The sequence below is a fragment of the Psammomys obesus genome, unplaced genomic scaffold (assembly GCF_907164565.1).
Source record: "Psammomys obesus unplaced genomic scaffold, mPsaObe1.curated_primary_1811, whole genome shotgun sequence".
Taxonomy (NCBI): Eukaryota; Metazoa; Chordata; class Mammalia; order Rodentia; family Muridae; genus Psammomys; species Psammomys obesus.
In genome coordinates, this window is record NW_026596046.1 from 18,694,469 (window position 1) to 18,717,182 (window position 22,714).

General features: G+C 46.0%; 1 protein-coding gene across 1 annotated transcript in view; it reads right to left on the minus strand.

Moving 5' to 3' along the window:
* Crtc3 (CREB regulated transcription coactivator 3) overlaps window positions 1–22,714 on the minus strand; it is a gene marked incomplete at its 5' end in the record, with an annotated part of 98,424 nt that overhangs the window by 37,834 nt on the left and 37,876 nt on the right. Inside the window, 1 exon segment of the mRNA XM_055623327.1 lies at window positions 9,021–9,140. Within this exon segment, the coding sequence (XP_055479302.1) occupies window positions 9,021–9,140 (120 nt within the window).

A 22,714-nucleotide genomic window follows, 5' to 3' on the forward strand; every position in this document is an offset into this window, starting at 1 on the left:
TTCACATGTGTTCTGGGGATCAAACTCAGGTCCTCAAGTTTGTATGTAAGTACTTCGTTCCCTAAGCTATTGCTTCAGCTCCTCCATCCTGTGTGTGTGTCTCCTGCCCAACATTTCTAAGAACTTTGTCTCCTTGCATGACAAACTCTGGCAGGCCTCTCTTTCTCATGGGATGGATGGACTCAGGCCCAGTTAGTTTTGGTCAAGTATCTCATTCTCCTGCAAGCAGTGATTGCTTCAGGGATAGGTTCAAGACAGGACCAAGAACAGTACTTTCCAGGTGGGAATGGGGTATCTGAGGCCCGGTGGCTCCTCTTGAGGAATGCTTGTCTCTACAAGAAGTCAACACCACAGAGGTAGTCGTAATGATATCATATGGTACCCGGGCCACAGCCCTTGGGTTCCAGTCACGTAAGCCAGTACAGTTCCTTTTCCCTCAGGAGGCTGAGCCAGGAACACGGCAAGATCGAGAGCAGAGTTGGCAACTTAGTGAGACTCTCTTACACACAGAGTAAGAACCAGACGTGGTGTGGCTACAGCTCCATGGCGGAGCAATGGTCTAGTGTGTGCGAGACCGTGGGTTCAATCTCCAGCACTGGCGGATGCACTTCCTTTTTGAGTTTGTTTTTGAGACGTGTTGGAGTGGGGGTGTTTGTTTGTTTGTTTGTTTTTGAGAGGTCTTGCTATAATAGCCTAGGCTAGCCTAGAACATATCATGTAGCTCAGGATAGCCTCCGACTCACAGCAATCCTTCCACCTCGACCTCATGAGTGCTGAGATTATAGGGGTGTGTAACCATACCTGTCTAAAAATTTTGTTTTTCCAAATTAAGGTGAGTTACTGTTGCTTATGAACCAAAGGAACTATATTGAACTTGAAGCAGGCATAAATTCCTCACGGAAAGGGCTTTGTTCTCTAGGTCCTGTGCTGCTCACTGGGTCTGGCATGTCTGAAGACCCATGCCAAATTCATGGAGAGACACGTGCAATGTGTAATGCACACAGTACAGCAGAGCTGTTAGTGCTGGCTTAGTGAACTGCTCTCAGAGGACTCTCCTAGAACATTCTAAGTCATGTTAGTCTGCTTCAAAAAATGAAAACGCTAGGGACGGTAGCACATACCTTTGATTCCTAGCACTCTTGGAGGCAGAGACAGGCTTATTTCTGTAAGTTTAAGACCAGCCTGGTCTATATATGTAAGTAAGTAAGAGCCAGGCAGGGCTACACAGTGAAACTCTGTCTCAAAAATAAGTTAACAAAATAAGTAATTAATTTAAGAAGGGAGCTGGGAAAATGGCTAACCAGTTCAGTATGGGCAGCTTACAACTACCTATAATCCCAGCTCCAAGGCCTCCCCAGGAATCTGCGCATACTCCTGCTCGCACACATATTATTAAATATACTAAAAGTAAATCTTGGGGCTGGAGAGATGGCTCAGAGTTTAACAACACTGGCTGCTCTTCCAAAGGTCCTGAGTTCAATTCCCAGCAACCACTTGGTGGCTCAAAACCATCTATAATGAGATCTGGTGCCCTCTTCTTGCATGCAGGCACAAATGCAGGCAGGATACTGTACACATTAAAAAATAAATCTTTTTTTTTTTTTTTAAGTAAATCTTAGCTGGACAGTGGTGGCACACACTTTAATCCCAGCACTCAGAAGGCAGAGGCAGAAGGATCTCTGAGTTTGAGGCCAGACTGGTTTACAGAGTGAGTTCCAGGACAGCCAAGGCTACACAGAGAAACCCTGTCTCGAAAAAACATAGTCAGTCAGTCAGTCAGTCAGTCAATCAATCAATCTTTAAAAAAAAAAATCACCTTTTAACCTTCTCTACTTGCTGAAAGGCTTTACAGCTTAATAGGCACACACGGCACAAGGCTCTGGGTCCTCTTGCCTCCACTCTGCCCTGACTTCCCTCATCTTCACTCTGCCCTGATTTCTCTCACCTCCACTCTGCCCTGGGTCCTTTCACCTCCACTCTGCTCTGGGTTCCACTACCACACACTGGACTTTCCAGCCAATGCCCTTGCTAGTGCCGGTTTCCTCTCCTGTTCTCTCTGGTGGACACAGCCTCCTTACAGACCTGGTTCACCTCTAACGACATCACCGGGTCCACTCTTTTTGTCTCTTATGCCACTGACTGGATCAATACCTACTTACAATCACCAATTCCGCTTTTGATCCCAAATCTTTATTTCTTAACAGAGAAATAATATAGAAAATGCAAGGTATACATTAAGATACCAGCTTGTGTTAAACAAGTTCATGCTCCTCTATTTTTTTTTTTTTTTTTTTTTTTTTTTTGAGACAGGGTCTTTCTGGGTCATGCTGGCTGTGCTGGACCCTGCTCTGTAGACCAGGCTGGCCTGGAACTCAGATCTACCACCCTCATCTAGCAGCTCCTATGACCTTAGGAACAGCTGACATGGTCATCATTTTATAGCTGAGGAAACAAAGGCTCGTTCTAAAAGAGCTAGAGAGCCCACAACTGGCATGGCAGGCTGGGGGCTGAGCCCTCCCACCCACTGACTCCGGCTTTAGCCTGCAGCAAACCATCCTGCATCCTAGGGGGCAGTCAGCTGTCGCCGCGGGACCCAGAAATGAGAGAGTGTGCATTTCAGGGTGTCCCTGGAAGAAGACAGAGCCAAGAAAAGAAGGTGTCACCTGCTTGGGCTCAGGAGGAAAACAGGGTCTTAATGGAGCCTGGCTGGGAATCTCAAGTAAATACAAAATATGGAGTTAGGGACACGTAGGTGCCAACAGAATCTTAATGATTTCCTTTGCCAAGAAAAACATTATGACTGCAAGTTTTTCTTCCAGATACTTGTTTTCTTTGTCATGTCTCATTATCTTATTCCTTAATCTGACTCTGAGCCAACACAATGAGACAGAGATGTTTTCCAGAGACACCTATCTTCAGTCTGATTAGGTTTAATGTCTATGAAGTTCAGGGTAGAGCCCAGAGAGAGAAGAGAGGCAGAGGTGGTGACAGAGAAGCCCCATGAAATATGAGCATATCAGTGTAGGAGTTGGCAAAGCCTGTAAGGAGGAGGCAGCAAGACTCCCAGACTACGCTTATCTGCCTGTTTTATTTCTGACAAATCTCTGCTTACAGACGTTCAATTCATAAAGCAAACGTCTAGCATGGTTGTTCAGGTCCACTGCCGTCCTCAAAACCATTCCGTCCCGACTAGGTGTGCTGGCCCAGGCTTTTAATCCCAACACCTGGAGGCAGAGGCAGAGGCAGAGGCAGAGGCAGAGGCAGAGGCAGAGGCAGAGGCAGGAGGATCTCTGTGAGGTTGAGGCTGCCTGCTTTATATAGTGAGTTCCAGGACAGCCAGGGCTACACAGTGAGACTTCATCTCAAGAAAAAAAAAAAAAATCATTAGGTCCTATCACAAAGTATTGGCCATTCAAGTTAGAATTTGTTGGTATAATAATAACACAATGGGCAGATACTTGCCGTCTCAAGATTGAGGTGTTGAGTTTACAATGTTAATCTGCTTAGTAACAGGACAGTGCAGTAAGTCCCTGCTGCTCCTCCTGTGCCAGGCTGGGGTAAAAGAAGCTAGGAGATGCGGCCTACGGCCTCTCTTCTTTATCTCTATCTCATCTAATTTCCTTTATCCTTACTACTGAAGGGACTCAGGGAGGGAGGCGCTGGTGTGTGTTAATGGAGGTTTTGGTTTCTTTGTATGTTCTGTAAAGATGTTTTTGTTTTAATCCCAAGTGTGGCATTTTAGTTGGGCTACTGTTTGTCCACACCTGTTAATTGTCACATGTGGGGCGTGATCTTTGCCGGCTGTTAACGGCCTTTTATGTGCAGCATGGAGAGGAGCATGGTCTAGGACTCAAAAGAGTATAAATATGAGCTCAAGAAAGACAAGAGGGTCTGTGTGGTGGCGTCTGGTGTTGGCATGTGGCCTGGAGCAGTTTGGAGAGGCCAGAGACCAGAGATGGTATGTGGTTTGGAGCAGATAGATGGGGAGAAACGCTTCCGGTCACAATGGCATGGAGGAGCCTGCTGGCTGCATCTGCAGTTGACGGAGATCACTGTAGAGCCCTAAAAGAACCCCGTGACCCTCGCTAGCAGGGAGAAGTAAATGGGTCTGGGCCCCCTCTTCCCAATAACCTTTTGTCTCCTACTTAAGGTTGGGGGGTTGGTGAAAGGGAGGTAGAGGCCCAAACACCCCAAGCAAAGTGGAGTTTTAAACAAGATGGCTACAGGTGTGACTCAGCTCAGCAAGGATGGGAGTGACCATGGAAGTGGAGAAGCCAGGCTTCCCTGCCCAAGACAGGGCTGCTGCGTGGGTCCTTCTGATGGTCTGTGCTGTGTCTTCATTGCTACTCTATTTTCTCTTGTCCTCTGATTTCTGTTTTCTTTTCTTTTCTCTCTTTCTTCTCCCTTCCTAAGACAGGCTCTCATTCTAGACCAGAGTGGCCTTGAGTTCACTGTGGGGCCCAGTCAGGCCTTGAACTGTAGCCATCTTCCTAGCTTCCTGAGTGCTGGAACGGCACCTGTGAGCCGCCATGTTCAGCCCAAACATGCCCCTATGGAAGGAACATGTCAGGTCAGGCAAATTTAACATATAAGTGTGTATATGCATGTGTGTGAGTGTGCATGTGCACGATGTGGGGGCCCTGAATGTCAAGGCACACTGGCCAACTGAATGGAGTAAGCTCTCTCTCCCCATCTTGCGGGGGCTCTGGGGAGGAACTCACATTGCTGAGCTTCTGTGGCAAGCCCCTAAGCTGCTGACCATTTAGGCCACCCTCAAGTCAACTTTCTGAAGAAACGCATGAGCTCTTCCCAAGCTTCTGTACAGGTAAGAGGGATGCAGGCTGCGTGTGACACTATGAAGTCAGGACTGTTCTGCCTTAGAATTCTAAGAACCAGTGTCTCTCTGCCTTCTGACAGGAATGTTAGGTAAGAACTGGGTTTTGAGGTAACATAGGTTTTGGAAACCCCATGAAGGTATTAACTCCTGAGGTTCTCAGGGCCCTACCATGTACCATAGGACTCCAACAGCAGTCATTACTTGGACTTAACAGGCTATGAATCTACAAGAACAAGGCCCCGAGTTCTCAAATTTCCACCCTGCTATGACAAGCTCAATCAAAGCAAGGCCAGGCTGCAGAGCACAGTGCTTCCCAACACTGTCAGGGCTTCAGGCAAGTTTTCCAGGACTGCTCAAGCCATGGTTCTCAACTCTGCTGGGGACCTTTCCAAAAACTTGGTTTCCCCCTTTCAAAACAATATACTTCTTAGAAGACGGCATTTGCTAGTGTGTCCTCTTTTTAATGCATTACCTACAGAGCAGAAAATAGTTGTGTGCTGTCAATTTATGGAAATAATCCAGAAACTCAGCAAAACAGTGTTTGGGATAAAGCAAGTTTGCTCTCATTGAGAAGCAGGAAGGTGGGGTAGGGCATGGGTTAGCATGGCTGCTAAAGGCACATACTGCTGCAAAAAGGTCTAACTTTCTAGACTGAGCTACCCAGGCCAAGAATAACCTTTGTGCTGCCTCTTCTCTGCCTGTAGGTGGCAGGGGTCGACAAGGGTCCCCTTGTGGCAAGCCTTGGCGTTGTGGTGGTCAGGCATGCCAATAACTCGACCTACTACAGAAGGAATCTCATGGGCCTGAGCCCTGAGGGTCTGGGCTGCCCACTTGGGGAGGAAGCTGGAGCATTTGTTAGGAGGAAGCTGGAGTATTTGTTGAACAATGTTCATTTTCTTTGTGACCACTGTTGCCCTGGACCAAACGCTTACGTTAGCCAGTCTGCTGACCCACACTAAGAAACCACTACAATAAGAGAATTCTGAATACATCTTTTTTTTTTTTTTTTCTGTTTGTATCAACAAAGATTCAAACCAGTTCTCTGGCTTTTAAAATGGTAAAATTTGATGCTGGAGAGATGGCTGAAGGTTAGAGCACTGGCTGCTCTTGCAGAGAACCCGGGTTTGGTTTCTGGCATCCACATGGCGGCCAGTTCCAGCTGTCTGTAACTACAGTTCCAGGAAATCTTGTTTCTTCTAACTTCTATAGGCACCAGACACAGGGTGCAGAAACGTACATGCAGGCAAAGCATCGTACACATAAAAGATAATTCTTAAAATATAGTCTAGTACCACAGACAAATATGAAAGATAACAATTTAGCTGTGAGTTACTTCACAGCTAACAGAATACAGGTCTGGAAAGCAAAAAAGGTCTCAGGTGTCTCCTTTCAAAATCTGAGTAAAACCACCTGAGATGTAAAATCGCCCCACTTGTCCGTTGATGCTTTTGACTCTTCGAACAGGACTTAATAGTTCATTCGTGACACCCCTGGGCTAGAGAGCTTCTCTACTGCAGCAGATGTCCGAGCGCAGGATCACAATTAGGGGCTTAGGAAATGACTAGTGAGACAGCTCACGATCAGTGAATCAGACTCACTTTCCGCTCAACAAATTTCTCTGTCTATTTGTTTGATTTTTCTTTTCCCTTGGGAGTTGGCAAGCTTTGCTGATGCTCTTACAAGCTGATTCAGAGCCAGGTCATTGTCTAGGATATATTACCTGAAAAGGGACAAGTTCCCTGAACATGCAATGTAGTCCTTTCTGGAACTTTATGTGTTCCATTCCCTTTGTCAGGACATCTCTCTGGGAACTGTGACACTCTTACCTATCACTCTCTCTGGTGGCTTGAATAAGAATGGCCCACGCAGACTCTCAGGTCTGAATACTTGCTCCCCAGTTGGTGGAACTATGTGGGAAGGATTAGAAGGTGTGGCCTCGTTGTAGGGGGTGTCGCTGGGGTTGGGCTTTGAGGTTTCAGAAGACTTTTCCAGCTAGTGCTCTCTGCTTTGAGGTTGTGTCTCAACATGTGTGAGCTCTCAGCTGTTGCTCCGGTTTCATCCCTGCTGGCCTGCTTTCCTCCATGCTCCCCATATGACAGCCACAGACTCCAACCCTGTGAAACTCTAAACCCCCAAACGCTTTCTTCTATAAGGTGCCTTGGGCATGATGTTTTATCACAGGAAAAGAAAGGTAACTAAACACCATATGAAGTTATTTTCCTTAATAAATTATTATTATTTGCCTCTTAGTTGTCTGTCATCTCCCAAATAATTGTAAAACTCAAAAATACAAAATTGATGTCAGTCATCACTTTGTCCTCAGTGCTCAAGACACTACCTGCCCCAGAGAAAGGTCTCCACGAATGCATGCTTAAGGAGCGGGCACAGCAGACCTCCTCCTACTTAACCTTCAAGCCTCAATCTCCTTCCCTTTTTTCTCTCCCCACCCCATTCCTTCTCTTTTCCTTCTTTCCCTTCTCCCCTCCTGTTTATTCCTCTCCTTCTTGCATGCTGAGACTTGAATCCAGGGCTTTACACAAGCAAGATTCTCTGCCACTGAGCCAGAGTAGCAGAAAAACAAAACCAAACATTTTTCTTGAACCCAAACCCTCAAGAATGTTAGGTGAGCACTCTTCCACTGAGCTACATACCCTAGCTCCTTGTGTTCAATCAGGCAGAGAAACATCTCATCACTTGCTAGAGAATTCAAAGTAATTTGGACAATTGCTTGGTGTGCCACTCCATGATTACATGTGCTGGTTAGACAAACTGTTTCCCTTTTACCTTCTGCATGCTATGTGAAGTCATTACACATTCCAGGAAGGAATTCTCCTATATTTTTGGTTGTGGGCTAGCCTTTAATGGCTCAGACATCTCTCCAGCCCACCAGGAGGGAGTTCTCATTTTCATTTTCCCTGATGGCAGCCACATAACAGAGGGAACCAGAAGTGACTGTGGCTTTTTGGTGGAGTTTGGTGTCGGGAGAGGAGAGCTGGGAGAAATCAGCATTGCCCAGGACCGTCATCCTCAGCTTTCAACAGAGTGAAGCCCGAGGGACCTTGAAGGCAAGGACAGTAGGGGCCTCCTCTGAGCATCCCTGCAATTTCTCACAGGAGTATTCTCTAGTATATCGTTCCCATGGCCGTGAGGGGACAAGCCTGGGCTACATGAGTCACAGCAGTGGAATCCTAGGCAAGTTACTCTGACATCTAGTTTTCTCATGGGAAAATGAGGGTTAAAAAAAATAAACAACTCATTGAATTGAGGACTAAACGACATATAAATTGCCCAGCACAGTGCCTGGCATGGGTAGGTGCTCAGTAAACACGAGTGCCCTCCCCCACTTCCTGGTTTCTAAGCTTGTGAAGCCAACTCTACCATCACTGCCAGGAACCAGCTCTCTGCAGGGAGACTCGCCACGCCTATCTGCTCCTTCCTCCACCCGAGGAGAGGCGAAGTGAGAAAAGCTCCCAGAACTGTCTCTCCCTCTCCTATAGAATCCAGCTCAGTCTGTCTGCCCCTGACCCCCAAGCACTGTGCTGGCCCCAGCCCAGCCTGGCCCCGCCCTCCTCGCCCTGACTCCCAACAAGCATCTCTTGAATGAGACTGCCAGATGAATTCACAGCCCCTTTATCACTCAGTAACACAGAGTTCGGTGGCTCATCACTTTTCAGTGTAAGGCTTTTCCTAAATACCAACTTTATATTTTACTTGTCTTTTATTGAGTTTGAAACTATACAAATATAGTTTGAAACTATACACAGTCTTATGAGATTTCTTCTTTAAGTTCCAAAAGCAGGTCATCAGGTCAACAGAAACACAAATAGATCATCAATTTGCCTGGGTTTTGCCAGATAGACTAAACCTCTCTACGTTGATTCGGAGTCAAGCCTAATGCTGCTTATTCCCAAAGAAAATGCCAAGAATCCCTTGCACACCAGAATTAAATGTTTATGTTTTGTTGTTTTATTCAACAACCTTTACTGATGATTTCATAAACACCTACCCCAGTCTTTCCCAATCTGACTGTGGGGATGTTTATCATTTTAAACTCAGTTACTTTTATTGCTTCCTCTCTGCGCATCAGATGAAGTCTGAGGCCACAGGAGAATGCAGTGAGACCAATTTGACCATTGCTCAAGCATTTCACAACTTGCTCTCCTCAGACAGTGAGAAAGGATATCTGTCTCCCTGGCTTGTCCCCCGACCTTCGGTGAAGCGGGTGGAAGCGGTTCCGGGCTGGCCTCTCCACCAGGCCATGGTGGCGGGTTCCACGAACATTATCAGCTTGATGAAATGATGGCTGCAGAGAGAAAGGGAGAATGGTTGGCCTCTAACTGTGAAATTGCCACTCATGCACAAAAGTGACTGGTCAGAGATGAAAAGCCTGAGGTTCTAACTTTACTACGGCATATTGGTGCTTTGTGTCAACATAAATAAGATGATACATGTAGCTGTGTTTCTACATAATTACAGAATATATCAAAACAGCCCTTCACATGTTAATATGGAAGCAGACAAACTATACACAGAAACTGTCATAATTAGGAAATGGAGAGTTCTATGTTAAAGTGTATTTTTTGGGCCAGCAAGATGGCTCAGCGGGTAAACGTGTGTGCCTCGCCAAGTCTGAACCTGAGTTCAAGCCCTAGATCCCACAAAAAGGTAGGAGAGTATCATTTCTACTAAGCTGTCCTCTGGTCTCTACACAAGTGTCAGGGGATATACACCCCCCCACACACACACACACTCATACATGCATGTACGCACATACACACAAATGTTTAAAAATAAAATATTGATTGGAGTGCCACACACTGGTGATCCCAGAATTTGATGGTCAGAGGCAGAAGAATCACAAGTTCAAGGCCAACCTAGGCTACAGAGTGAAACAAAAATAAATATCAAAAAGAGATTAAACTCTGTGGCCCTGAAGTGCTTAATTTTTCCCTTGCTTTTAACTTACCTGTATATAATTTTTACATTGTTGCACCCTCAAAAGTGGATCTATTTTTGAGATCCAGATTTTATATTTAGCATTTCATAAATACATGATAAAATCAACTTATTAACTCAGAAATCATACAGTCCTTCATTTCTAATGTTCATAAAACCTGCAATCAACATGGTAGCTCATAACACTGTACCAACATCTACTTGCTGACAAGCTACTCTGTCTTCCTTAGCTATAAGATGGGGATGATAACTTCTCTCCAGGCTTATTAAGTATATGAAATGAAATCGGGCATGGCGATACACACCTTTAATCCCAGCACTCAGGGAAACCAAGGTAGCCGGACCACAGGCCGAGGCCAGCCTGGTTTACAAAGGGAGTCCAGGACAGCCAAGGCTGCACAGGGAAACCCTGTCTTGAAGAAAAAAAAATGAAGGTCCAGCAAGATGACTCAGTGGTTTAGATACCTGCCACCTTGCCTGATGTCCTGAGTTCAATCCCCAGGACCCACATGGTGCAAGCAACTCCCAAAAATTGTCCTCGAACCTCCATGTGTATGCCATAGAACACATGAATTAATGAGTAAAAAAATAAATGTAATAAAATAAGACAAAATAAAATGAAATGAGATCCCTTATGTGTGGACTGCCCCATCCCAGATATGTCTGGGCACTGGAAGGAAGAGCAGATGTACATATGATAAGGCCTGCTGGGGAACACCACATTAGAGGTCACCTACAATCCTTGTCACGGTTGCTGTCTTCTCCAGTATGAGAAGCCTTCCTGCACATCCCCCAACAGACCTAGACTTCAGCGAGGCAGCGCCTGTTGCTCATGTCATGCGACCTCTAAGAGCTGGCTGGAGCCTGGAATGAATGTCTGGGGCAGGGGAAGGGTAAGTGGACCACGTGACTTGCTGCGGAAGTGTCGGTGACTTAAGAGCAGACCGATGTATGTTGTGTCCAAACTCTCATACTCTCTTCTTTCTGCTGTGAAAATGCTAGGTCCCAAATAAGGGCTGTTCCTTTTACCTGGACTGCAGGAAGTCACAGGAGGAGAGCTTCAGTGGGTGCCTGAAGCCACTGACCTGTAACCCAAGTGAAAAGCAGATGTCTGCTGAGAGCCCTAAGTGTCTGGATGGACTGTTCCTGAAGCAAAGCCTTCTGCTGAGGCAAGGAAGCTGTGCTGAGGAGAGCTGGAGGAAAACCGGGAGGCATAAAGCCAAAGACTCCACAAACTGGTGCCCTGTGTACTTTTAGGAAGGCTGGAGCTCAGCTCCGAGGCACACTGTAATGATTGAGAACCTGGGACTTTGGAGACCTCAGCGCCATGTTTAGAAGCCGTCTGGGTGCAGTGCAGACCACTCAGGGCAGACAAGCATGTTGCCAGCACAGCACAGGCAACACAGGGGGAAGGTCTTCTGAAAGATTTTCTAAGCATTCGTTGTGGGAGAAATCCAAACTCAGTTGTTCCTCCCCGGCTTTTTGTTTGTTTGGGGTAATTTAGTAGTTTAATTCTGAAACCATAGAGGGCGAGCCAAGTAATCTCCCGGGGTCTGGGTCCTCAGCACCGGAGAGCACAGTGGGTAGCACACAATGTTGTTAGTGGCGACCTAAAACAACATCAACAGCCTGAAAGAGCAAGTTAACACCAGGAGGCCAGAAAGGGTCTTAGCGGTCAAGGGCTGGCCTGCTGGGTTCTGCCTTACAGGATGACCTAATATTTGGGGGTGAGCCCAGGGAAAGGCCTGAGTGGCAACCCAAGGGAGGAGAAAGATTCTGAGAGGGCAGACTGACAGTAAGAGCCTGATCCAAAAACCAGGATTCCTTGGACCTCTGGAGGTGGGGAGCAGGCTGAGGCGAGCACGCAGGTGGGCAAGGAGACAGCTAAAGCCACTTCGTCCTCTGTTTCTGTGGGTGAGTGATGAGGAAAGGGGATATTCGGATATCCACAGCAGTTTAAACTCCTGTGGGAATTGGACGTCCAATGCTCTCCCGCTATCTGTATCTTGTAGGATTGTAAACTGAATATTTCTTTAAAAAAAAAAAAAAATCTGCCAGGGCAGCAAATTAGCCCAGCCTAGCAGGTCTTACAGTGGCTGGCAAGACAGGGGAGCAGAAGCTTTCTGAGCTGTCTCTTCTGAAATCCCAGTATGTGTGTGTTCACTGGTACATCTCTGGTCCCTGTCTAGCCCCTGTCTGTCCCTTCAGGACCAGGCAAGCAGCCTGCCGCTCAGTTACATCCCCAGCCCTGGTAGAGTCTTTTGGTAGTTGTCACTTTTTAAACTTTCCAATAGGCTCTTGTTAAGCTGCTGCTCTGGCTGGCTTTGAACTTGTGATTCTCTTGCCTTAGCCTCCCTAGTAGCCCAAATTACAGGCTTACAACACCAGGTCTCTGTAAGTTACGAATTTCAGTGAGGAAATCTAGAGTTAATAGCACACTGTATTATATTCTCTCAGAGCACTCACCCGAGGGCCCTAGAACTTGGATAGGAGTCAAGCTCTCCCATCCCCGTGTGTGTGTGTGTGTGTGTGTGTGTGCGCGCGCGTGCGCGCGCACCACACAGAGGTTTATTAGGGAAAAGTGAGAAACAATTTTCTAGAATGGAGAGGTTTCAAGACAACAATATTCTGGGTTTCGTTTTATTTCTTTTGTTCTTAAGCAGGTTCTGATATAGTCCAGGGTGCCCTCAAACCCGCTACTTAGCTGGATGACCTTGAACTCCTGACGGTCTTACTTTCACCTCACAAGTGCTGGGTTGCAAATGTATACCACCACACTACTGGGCAAGCAGGTACTACCGAGTGACACTCCTGGCCCTGGGTAGGGCTCCTTCTGTGTGCGGCTGACCATACACACTCGACATCACACGCTGTCCACACTGTATCCCTTCTGAAAGCTACAGCTGTTGTAGCTGGTTTCATCGCCTTCCCTAGACTCTAGCCTAGTCTAATAACTGGAGGAACACACCGCCTCACTCCAGACACCGCTGCTCAACACTGTGGCGTTTTGATACCGAATCTCTCAGGGGCTGCACGATGTTGCTGGCATATCATTACATTCGCGGTCAATTAGAAACCCCACATCTTTCTTACTTCACTGGCAAACATCTGGGGGTTCCGACTAAGCCGGGTTTCGGTCCTTCAATGAGCTGAAGTCTTAGAGTCAGAGAGCTGTACGTTAATTTAAGGGTGTTTTTATTATTAAAGCTCTCCGTAGGGCTGGGGAGATAGCTCAGGGGTTAAGAGCACTCACTGACTGCTCTTCAGAGAACCTGGATTCAGTTTTCAGCACCCACATGGCAACTGACAGAGGACTCACACCCTCTACTGGCCTTGGAGGGCACTGCACACATGTGTTACACAGCAAAACACCCTTCACGTGCATAAAATAAAATAAACGAATCTTTAAAAAAAATAAGCTAGGTATAGTGACACATGCCTTTAATCTGCACTCAGGAGGCAGACAGCTGGATTTCTATGAGTTCAAGGCCAGCCAGGCTTACATGTGAGTTCAAGGACAGCCAGAGCTATGTAGAAGGACCCTGACTCAGAAAGACAATGATGATAAATTTTTTTATGATTATAAATTTTAAAAGTGCACATAGGACCAGGCAATGATGACACACACCTTTAATCCCTATACCCAGGAGGCAGAGGCAGGCAGATCTCTGTGAGTTCAAGGCCCAGCCTGGTCTACAGAGTGAGTTCCAATACAGCCAGGGCCACAGAGGAAACCCCTGGTTTGAAAAAAAAAAAAAAAGTGCACATATATATATAATAGGATAGAAGGAATCTCTTGTGTATTATATGGTGCAACACTTGTCAATTAAAAACCTACGGCCTATGGCTGAGGCAGGAAATAGGAGGGAAATCCGGCAGGAAGAAGGAATTCTGGGATAGAGCCAGACATGCAAGATTTGAACCAGGCAAGATGTGAAGAGGATGGATGCATGGTGCCTGAGCTTGGGTAACCAGCCACGTGACAGAATGTAGATTAATATAATGGGCTATTTTAAGTTATGACCTAGTCATAGAAGAGCCTAGCTATATGGCCAAAGTGTTTGTAAATAATAATTGAGTCTCATGAGGATTCCAGGAGCTTGGGTGTGGGAGGAAAGACCTCCTCTTACAAGATAATAGTATGTGATTTATTTATAATTAACCAAGGCTTACTTTATTTCTACATCAAAATAGAAAAAAATTAATTTTAGCTTAAGATTATACTTCTATACAAAGTTATTAAAAACAGAAAATATGATAATATTTTCAAGTAAAATATGAGCTTCTAAGTACTAATCTTTTTTGGGGGGAAGGGTTTCAAGATAGGGTTTCTCTGTGTATCCCAGACTAAATGACCAAATGACATTCTTGTATGTAATGAGTTCTATTAACATTTTAAAAATACACTGTGCTTATCTAGCATGCATGAAACTGAGTTTGGATCTAACACTACCAAGAATGACAGACAGACAGACACACACACACACATTCCAGGCATACACGCACATCTGGATGCTCTATATGTATATTAACCCAGCTCTATATGTATATTAACTCCGGTGGTGTGCAGCTACTCCAGAGGCAGAGGCAGGAAAATGGCTTAGGCCCAGAAGTTTAAGGGCAGCTGTTTAAAAGCAATCTACACAGGCAGTTCTCAGTAGCTGTACAGACACAGTGATGAACAGAGATCAGAGGATGGATGAAACTGCAAAAGCAACAGAAAGCCACCCCCAGTGCCAGGAATACACACTGGCCTAAAACCTCAGTGTCCTCCAGAACTATCACTCGATGCGGTGCCATTTACGTGGCTGCTCCTCAGCAGCAAATGAGGAGCCAAACGACAGAAGCAGACGGAAACAAACAAAACTGAGGAGGACGCCCAGGATTCTCTCTGCACAGGCCTAGCAGAGGGTTCCTTCTCTTCAGCCTGTAGTGGGGAAGCAAGGTAGGGAACGAGGCTGGTGGTCTGTCTGAACATTAGACAAATGAAAGCAGGGGCTGCCACAGACGGCCGTCCAGCTGATCTTCCTTCTAGAAACAGGAAAATAAGTAAGTCCAGAGGGATAGAGCGGTTTATGTTTTTGTTAGTTTGTTTTTGAGAAGCCTCTCACATGGCACAAGGCTGACCCTGAGCTACGCTGCCAGGCCTCCTGCCTCTGCTACCTACTCGCTGGGAGTACAGGTGTGTGGCACCATGCCCGGCAGACTGGAAACTTGAAGTCTGCATCTTTGAGACTCATTCAGTGATCTTTGCATCTTATCACTTTGCTCCTTTGCCTAATGGTCCACATACAACGAACTGCTTTTGATATTTTCAGAAGAGTTCTATCTGATGCATAAACTCTTTATTTAAAGACTCTTCCTACCCAGACTTATTAGTACATGCCTAAAATCCCAGCACTGGGGAGCTGAGGCAGAAGAGTCACACATTCAGAGTCAGCGTGGGCTGCTAGCAAGATTCTGTTTTCAGGGGGCGCACAGATGGAGACAGATCCCTTACACTGTAGCTCAGGGGTGGAGCACACTTGTGTAAAGCCCTAATTCATTCATTTAATCCTCAGCACCACACACTTGCTCTCTCCAACATACATACACATGCACACATTACAAATGCATGCACACACCCACCACACAACCTACTGAAATGTTACTGTTTATGAATCAATCTACTGAAGATCGAAAATTCAAGTGACGGTAGCCTGGTAAGATACCTGATTATTCTACAGTATGTATAATACACCTATTTCATTTGAGGTAGATAACCAACTTAGCATTTCATGAATGGTCAGCTAGCTAAAAGCCCTGGCGCTGCTCGCTGGGAGCCATGCCTCCTCCTTTAGGCTGACAAGGCCCCTTCAACAGCTCTACATTCCTCTCTGTACTCAGGTCCACAGCTGTCTCCTACTTCCCTGATAACGGTAAGCCAGGAGACGGGAGGCAAGTTTGGCTGGAAGGTAAGATAGTAGACAGGGTGAGTTAATGCTTGGCCTGAGGTCACACTTAAATGGATCACTTAGCTCTACAGAATGACCCCTTAGCTAGCCTGTGATAGGGAAGTTCTTTAGCTGTTTCTTTAGTTTTTGGTAAATTTGTGAATACTGACCCCTGGTACTGAACATGCTCCAGATGAGGAACAGCAAGAGTTAAGGCAAGCTCTATGAGCAGGCTTTGTTCATTCTCGGGTTAGAACTGAGAGATGTCACAGGCTCACTCTTTTTAGAAGGGCACATGCAACCAAGAACAACTGTGTCTCTCTCAAACCCAAAAGAAGATCATTCCGGCCACCACCAGAAGTTCTTTTGGTTCTCATGATGTCGTAGACTCCTATTCCTGTGATAAAACATCATGACCAAAGCAACTTGGGGAGGAAAGGGTTTGTTTGGCTTACATATCCTGGGTCACTTGAGGGAAGCCAAGGCAGGAAATGAAGCAGAGACCATGGAGGACAGCTGCTTACTAGCTAGCTCCTCATGGCTTGTTCAGCCTCCTTTCTTATAGAACCCAGAACCATGTTCCCAGGACACACACACACACACACACACACACACACACACACACACACACACATCAATCATTAATTTAAAAAAAAAATGCCCCATAGACTCACCTACAGGTCAATCTGATAGAAGCATTTTCTCAGGTAAGATTCCATCTTTCTAGATATGTTTGGGTTTGTGTCAAGTAGGCAAAATCAAGCACACACATGACAGAAACCAACCAGATGTGCCAATGCCCTACCAGGCTCCCCGACTGTAACATCCCCACATTCCTTTGCCCTCCTCGACATCAGAACCCACGAGAATGGGACTGCAGTTCACAAACTCCCAGACGCTCTTAACTGTTTTAGAGTCCTGCTTTGCTCCCAGTGTTACCGCTTCCTTGTCCTTCCTGTTAAATGCCACATAAACGGGACTTGGGCCTAGTTAGATAAACCAAGCTAAAAAGATTACTCTACAAAATGTAAAATGAAACATGTTTTTGATTGTTGGGTTGTTTGTTTTGGCAGCTAGGGTCAAAATCAAGGCAAGGCTAGGCAAAATAATCTGTCCAAACAAGAAGAGAGGCTGGGCAGGGTGGCACGCGCTTGTAACCACTCAAGCAGCCGAGGCATCAGGTGAGGTCTAGGCCAGTCAGGGATACACAATGAGACCATGTCTCAAAAGAGAAAAAAGTTACAGAGACATAAACAAGGACAATAAGCAAAGCATACCGTGTGTGGGGTTTCCAGCTCAGCTGGGCCTGCCATTTAAGAGGAGGAGGATGAGGAAGGCAGGGCCCGCCAGGCTTCCATCCTGAAGAGGAGAGACTTAAGAACTGACAGCTCCAGTTCCTCCCTTCAGCACCCACACAGTGCCTGCCATGGAATGGGTGCCAACATGTTTGGTTAATTATCTAATGTTTCTAAAGACTCAGGCGCCAAAGCAAAGTGTGTCCCCCAAATGATTCACAGCATGAATGTAGTTCTGTTCCCACTTAGTTTTATATTTGTGTGTGTGTGTTTAACAGGAGAGTGCCATATGTGTACAATTTGTAAACAAAGATATGCCCAAACTGGTGACACAAAACTTTTTTTGCCATTAGCATAAGTGATCAAAAAGTTTAAATGGCAAGATGTTGATGATTATTAAAAGCAGTGATTGTTTACTATGCTAGTCTTCCTACTTTTGTGTACAGCTGAAATTTTCCATATTAAAACGAAGAATTTCCACTTCAAACCCTCAGGGGTGGCCATGAGCACGGCAGTGGCTCATGCAGACCCTGAGCAGCCTGACAGCGTTTTACTGTTATTCCCAGGGCATGCTGCCCAGGCTCCCGGAGAAGAAGTTTCAAACTGCCTGTTGCCCACCTCCTCGCCCAAGCTGGGGCGTCTCCCTCCTGACTTGACATGTGACAAGAGACTTTGTCTTAGAGAAACTCAGTCTGTCTGCTCATCCTCACAGTCAGCTCATTTGCTTCTTTTGATGACAGAAAGAACTGGGGAGGAAGAAATGGTTTACGTTTCAGTTTGGTTGGATGTTTTCCAGGTTGTTCTCAAACTGGACAGACTCAGCCTCAGCCTCAGCCTCAGCCTCAGCCTCTTGGATCCTGGGACTCCACGAATATGCCATCACACCCAGCAAAGAGTCCTCGGACAGAACTGGTTTTTGACCCACCAAGGTTTCAGCTGAGCCACAGCAGGGCAAGGCAAAAGGAGCCCAGACCGAGAGGCTGGTTCAACAGGAGGCAAATGCCTACAGACAGCCAAAGGCTTCCTCTGGGTGTAAGGGTCAGGCAGATCTTCAGGCCCCAGTTTAGGGAGGGAACCAAAGCACCAGCCACAGAGAACAGGTAGAGGAGACAAGCATGGCCTGTGGCCTGCTCTCCTCCTTGAGTCTGACTGCATTCTGACTCACAGCAGATTCGCCACTGTGATTACACTGGATGATGAGACACTTCACTGAGTTTCAGAGAGATCTAGAACTTAGATTAAAGGGAGGGAAAAATCTAACAGAGGAAGAGATGAAACAAGAATAGCAAAATGTGGAAGACACTAATGTGGCAGATACTGTAGCAAGCCTGAAGGCACAGGCCTGAGAGGCCTGCTACTCAGAAGCTTGAAGCAAGAGGATCAAAAGTTCCAGGCCTGAACCACAGAGTGAGTTCAAAGCCTGCCTGGGCAACATAGTGAAACCTTGTCTCAAATTAAAAAGTACAAAATGGATGGGAACACAGTTTTGTGGTAGAACAAGTGCCCAGCACTCAAAGGTCGTTGGTTCAATGACAAGCAAAGGGGGAAACAAAACAGAACCCCAAAAACTAAAAACTTGGAAGATAGTGAAACTAGTAATGACATATATGTATGTGTGTGTATGTATGTATGTATGTATGTATGTATGTGTATATATATATATATATATACACTCTCTCCCCTAGAGAGAATGTGTATTTTTATGTTTTGTTTTTTCTTCTTATTTATCTATTGCCATTTTATTTCACTCGTGATACCTTTTCTAAATGTACGTGTATGTATATGGACATACACTACAGCATGAATGGACGTCAGAGAACAGCTTGTGGGAGCAGGTTCTCGCCTCCTGCCATGTGGGTTCCTGCGATGGAACAGGCAATCAGACTTGGCAGCAAGCATTTCCTCACTGAGCCATCCCACCGGCTTTTTACCGAGGTCTTTAAAGAAGAAAATAAGAATATGGAGCTGTTTGGCAGAGCAATTGCCCAGAATGCTGGGTGCGATTCCTAGCACTGGGAAAAAGTAAATTAATCAAGAACAAAACGAGTATTTAATTTCATAAAAGAAGTCATAAAGTATAAGAAAAATGTGTATTTGGAAAGAACGAAATAATCTGGAACATTTAGTGAGATTTAACACATGGTAATTCTAAATAAAGACACAGGGTTTAAAAAGCCCACAACCTTACATCCTGCTTTTGCTTAAAAGAGCATAGGGTACTAGCCTCCTCTGGCTTCTTGCCCATGGTGAGACACAGTGTCCCGTTCTTCAGGATCCACTAAGTCACAAGAGCTTATGATGACCTTTGAGGTCAGCCAAGCCAAGCACGCAGCATCCTTACTGTCGGCCATCCGGCTGCCTCCAGGCCCCACTGAACATGAGAGCATGCTATATTCTCAGGGTGCAGGCCTTCGCCATGCAGCATGCTTCTGTCTATGCTCTTTCAAGCAAAGCTTAAGTGTCCTCAAAGTGTTCACCACCTCTTGAGGTCATCTGCCCAGATGAGAGGATGCTAAAAATTCACAATCAGTTGTCCCCATGAGGAACCACACTACCCAGGGTGAAGAATAGCTCTGCGTAACCAGATTCTTTTTGGGTCATTGGTTTCTATTTTGAATAATTTTTTTTCCTTCTTTCCTTCCTTGTTTTTTCTCTCCCTCCTTCCTGGATTTGCCATTTAATCAGAACTGAATCTGGTTGCTTACTTATAGTTGAGTTAAATTGGTTTGAAATTCTTTTGTCAAACAAAGAGGCAAACTTGTAGGACCTGGACATAGTCTTTTCCTATCTTCAAGCCCTTGCTTCTGCCTATACATGGAAGGGAAAACTGACCACTCCACCCGAGTCAATGGGAGCCTTTCCTTTGAAGAGTTAACGTGTCGTGGATTTGGGTAGCAGCCCCAGCTTCTTAGTTCTCAGCAAGCTCTCTCCCTGGCAAGGACTGTGGCATTCCCCAGCTTCTCAGCCTACAACCAGGGAAGGGTGGGGCTGGCGGTCCTTGGTAGCAAAACTACTGCAGGCTCAGCTGGCTTCACTTGGAAGCATGATCCAGTCACACAGTCCAGGCCACAGACTTCAGGAGTTCCTGAGCCACCATAAACAAAACTGACAACTGACCCTTCACTGACTTCTCACAGGCTCACTATCTGTGATGTCTAGACCAGAGAACAGTGGTTAAAAAGCCCCTCAGTCTTGAGACTGAGCCATATACAGCACCCATGGGTTTTAATGGGAGAAATTTGAAGGCTGAGATGATGTCATCTCTACAATTAACTCAGCCCTTAGGTTAGACGATTTACTTTTACTTGATACACTAAATGGGTAAACAGGGGTCAGGCATGGTGGTGCACACCATTAATCCCAGCACTCGGGAGGCAGAGGCAGGCGGATCTCTGTAAGTTCAAGAACATCCTGAGTCCAGGACAGCCAAGGCTACACAGAGAAACCCTGTCTTGAGGGGGAGAGGGAAAATAAAAAAAGGTGGGTAAAGAGAAATGGCCACTGGTGCAGCTAGTGTTCTGTGGAATTTCAATGCTTTGTTTGTATATCACTGTTTTCCTTTCTTTGCGACAGGAGGGGGCAAACTGGGGTCTTACACAAGTTTAGACAAGAACTCTACCACTGAGCTTTATGACCTCATCCGTGATCTCAATGTTCTGAGATGATCTTTTATATTTCCTCTGATGCTTCGGCTGAAAGTCACAATCCCCATGAAATATAAGAACTAGACATTTAAAATAAAATGTGCTAAAGCCACACAATCATTTTACTATTTGCTCTAACACCAAAATGAAATAAGGAAGCTAGAGACCTTTTATCCCCCTTTGGGTTTTTTGTATTTCTTACTTCTACTTATTGGAAGGGAATATTTGAGGCTTTGTAGTTTCTGGAAATTGTTCATAACGTTGATGGAGTGACAAGCTGAAGGATTAACTGTCACTGGGTGTGTCTTAGCCGGGATGTGGAGATCCAGGGTACATGTCAGCCTTAAGCAGGATCCTGACGTCCCTCCTCCCTTATGGGGCTCCATGCAGCCTTAAAGCACAAGCAATGCAGCTGAACTTAAAAGGACCAGTGTGGTGGACATCTGCAGATGTCTTCCTTGACCCAGGGGTCCAGGAATGGTTCCCAAGGCTTCTGGTCCCCCCGCCAAAGAGAGCCAAATAAAAGCAAAGTTCTCTCAAACAAAAAGCAAGGGTGTGTTTCTTTGGTGAACAGAAAAATCAGGGATACTTAGAGATGGAGAAACTGAGAAAAGCTAGGCCCTGGGGCTGGGGGTACAGCTCAGTTAGCAAAGTGCTCTCCTAGCACGTACAAAGCCCTGGGTTCCATCCCAGTGCCCCATAAAACAGGCCATGGTGATCACACACCTCTAATCCCAGCATACAGAGGAATGGAGTTCAAGATCATCCTCAGCTACACAGCAATTTCAAGGCCAGCGTGGGCTATACAAGACCCTGTCTCAAAAAGAAAATTCAAGTCTTGTTGGAATTTTTATTTTTATTTTAAGGACTATTTTTCATTCATTAAGTTATTTTAAGTATTTATTTACACTCTCAACAAATAAAAAATATAAAGTCAGAGTGTATGAAACAACCTCCAATCTAGTTCCCTCTCTTGCTTCCCAATATATAGCCAGGACAATAGTTTCAAGAGTCCTTCACATAACCGTTATGTGTGCACAGCAAGTAGGAATGGGCATTACTTCTATTCCTGTCTTTTAAGACAAATAGTAACATATTACTACATTACAGCTTGCTTTTTATCGATGGATTCAAGTATGTGTGCACCTATGTGGAGGCCAGAGGTCTACACTGGCACCGTCAGTGCCATTCACCATTCTTCCCTGAGAAAATACCTTGGCGGCCTGGAACTTGCTCAGCAGACTGGCCAGTGACCTGACTGCTCAAGGCTGGGATTACAGGCAAATACACCACCACACCTGGCTTTTATGGCTGCTCTGAGGGTTGAACCCAGGTCCTCATGGGTTTACTAACTGAGCTACCCCATCCCCTTTTCATTTTTTTAACTTATTTTTTTCGGTAATAGGTACTGAACTCAGGGTCCTATTCACGGCGGGCAGGCAGCCACTACTGAGCTAGTTCCCACTTCAAACTTGATTTTTAATTTTGACTGATTTTATCTACATACATTTACTTTTGCATGAAGGCAGGAGGGGGCAGTGTGGAGGGTGGGTACCCGTGCCACACGACGGACGGGTCAGGCGACTTTCCGGGGTCGGTTCTTCCCTTGCCATGTGTTCAGGGCAGCGAACTTAGACAGGGCTTGGCAGCAATCACCTTTAACAACTGAGCTGCCTGGCTGGTGCTTGCTCCTTAAGCTTACTGTCTTACTGAACTCCTAAAGCTGACCCCGTTTTTTTACAGCTTTTGCTCACCGCTGCTGCTTCCTCCTGCTCTTTTCCCTTCGGCAACCCAGCAAAGAGCTGGGGGATCGCAGCCCAGCTCTTTGTTATCTTCGCATGCGCCTTCACCCTCAGCGGCTTTCTCTCCTCCACATCATGTTGGCTGACTTCTCTAAGCCACTGCTCTTGGCAGCCCCCTTCCTCCTCCTCCACTGCTCTTCCCCTCAGCACTGGAGCACAGGCATGGCTCTCACGTGGGGGTACACCGTCCTCCCCCTCGCCCGAAACTCCTAAGCAGCCCAGCTTCCCGGTATGGGAGGGGAGCTGC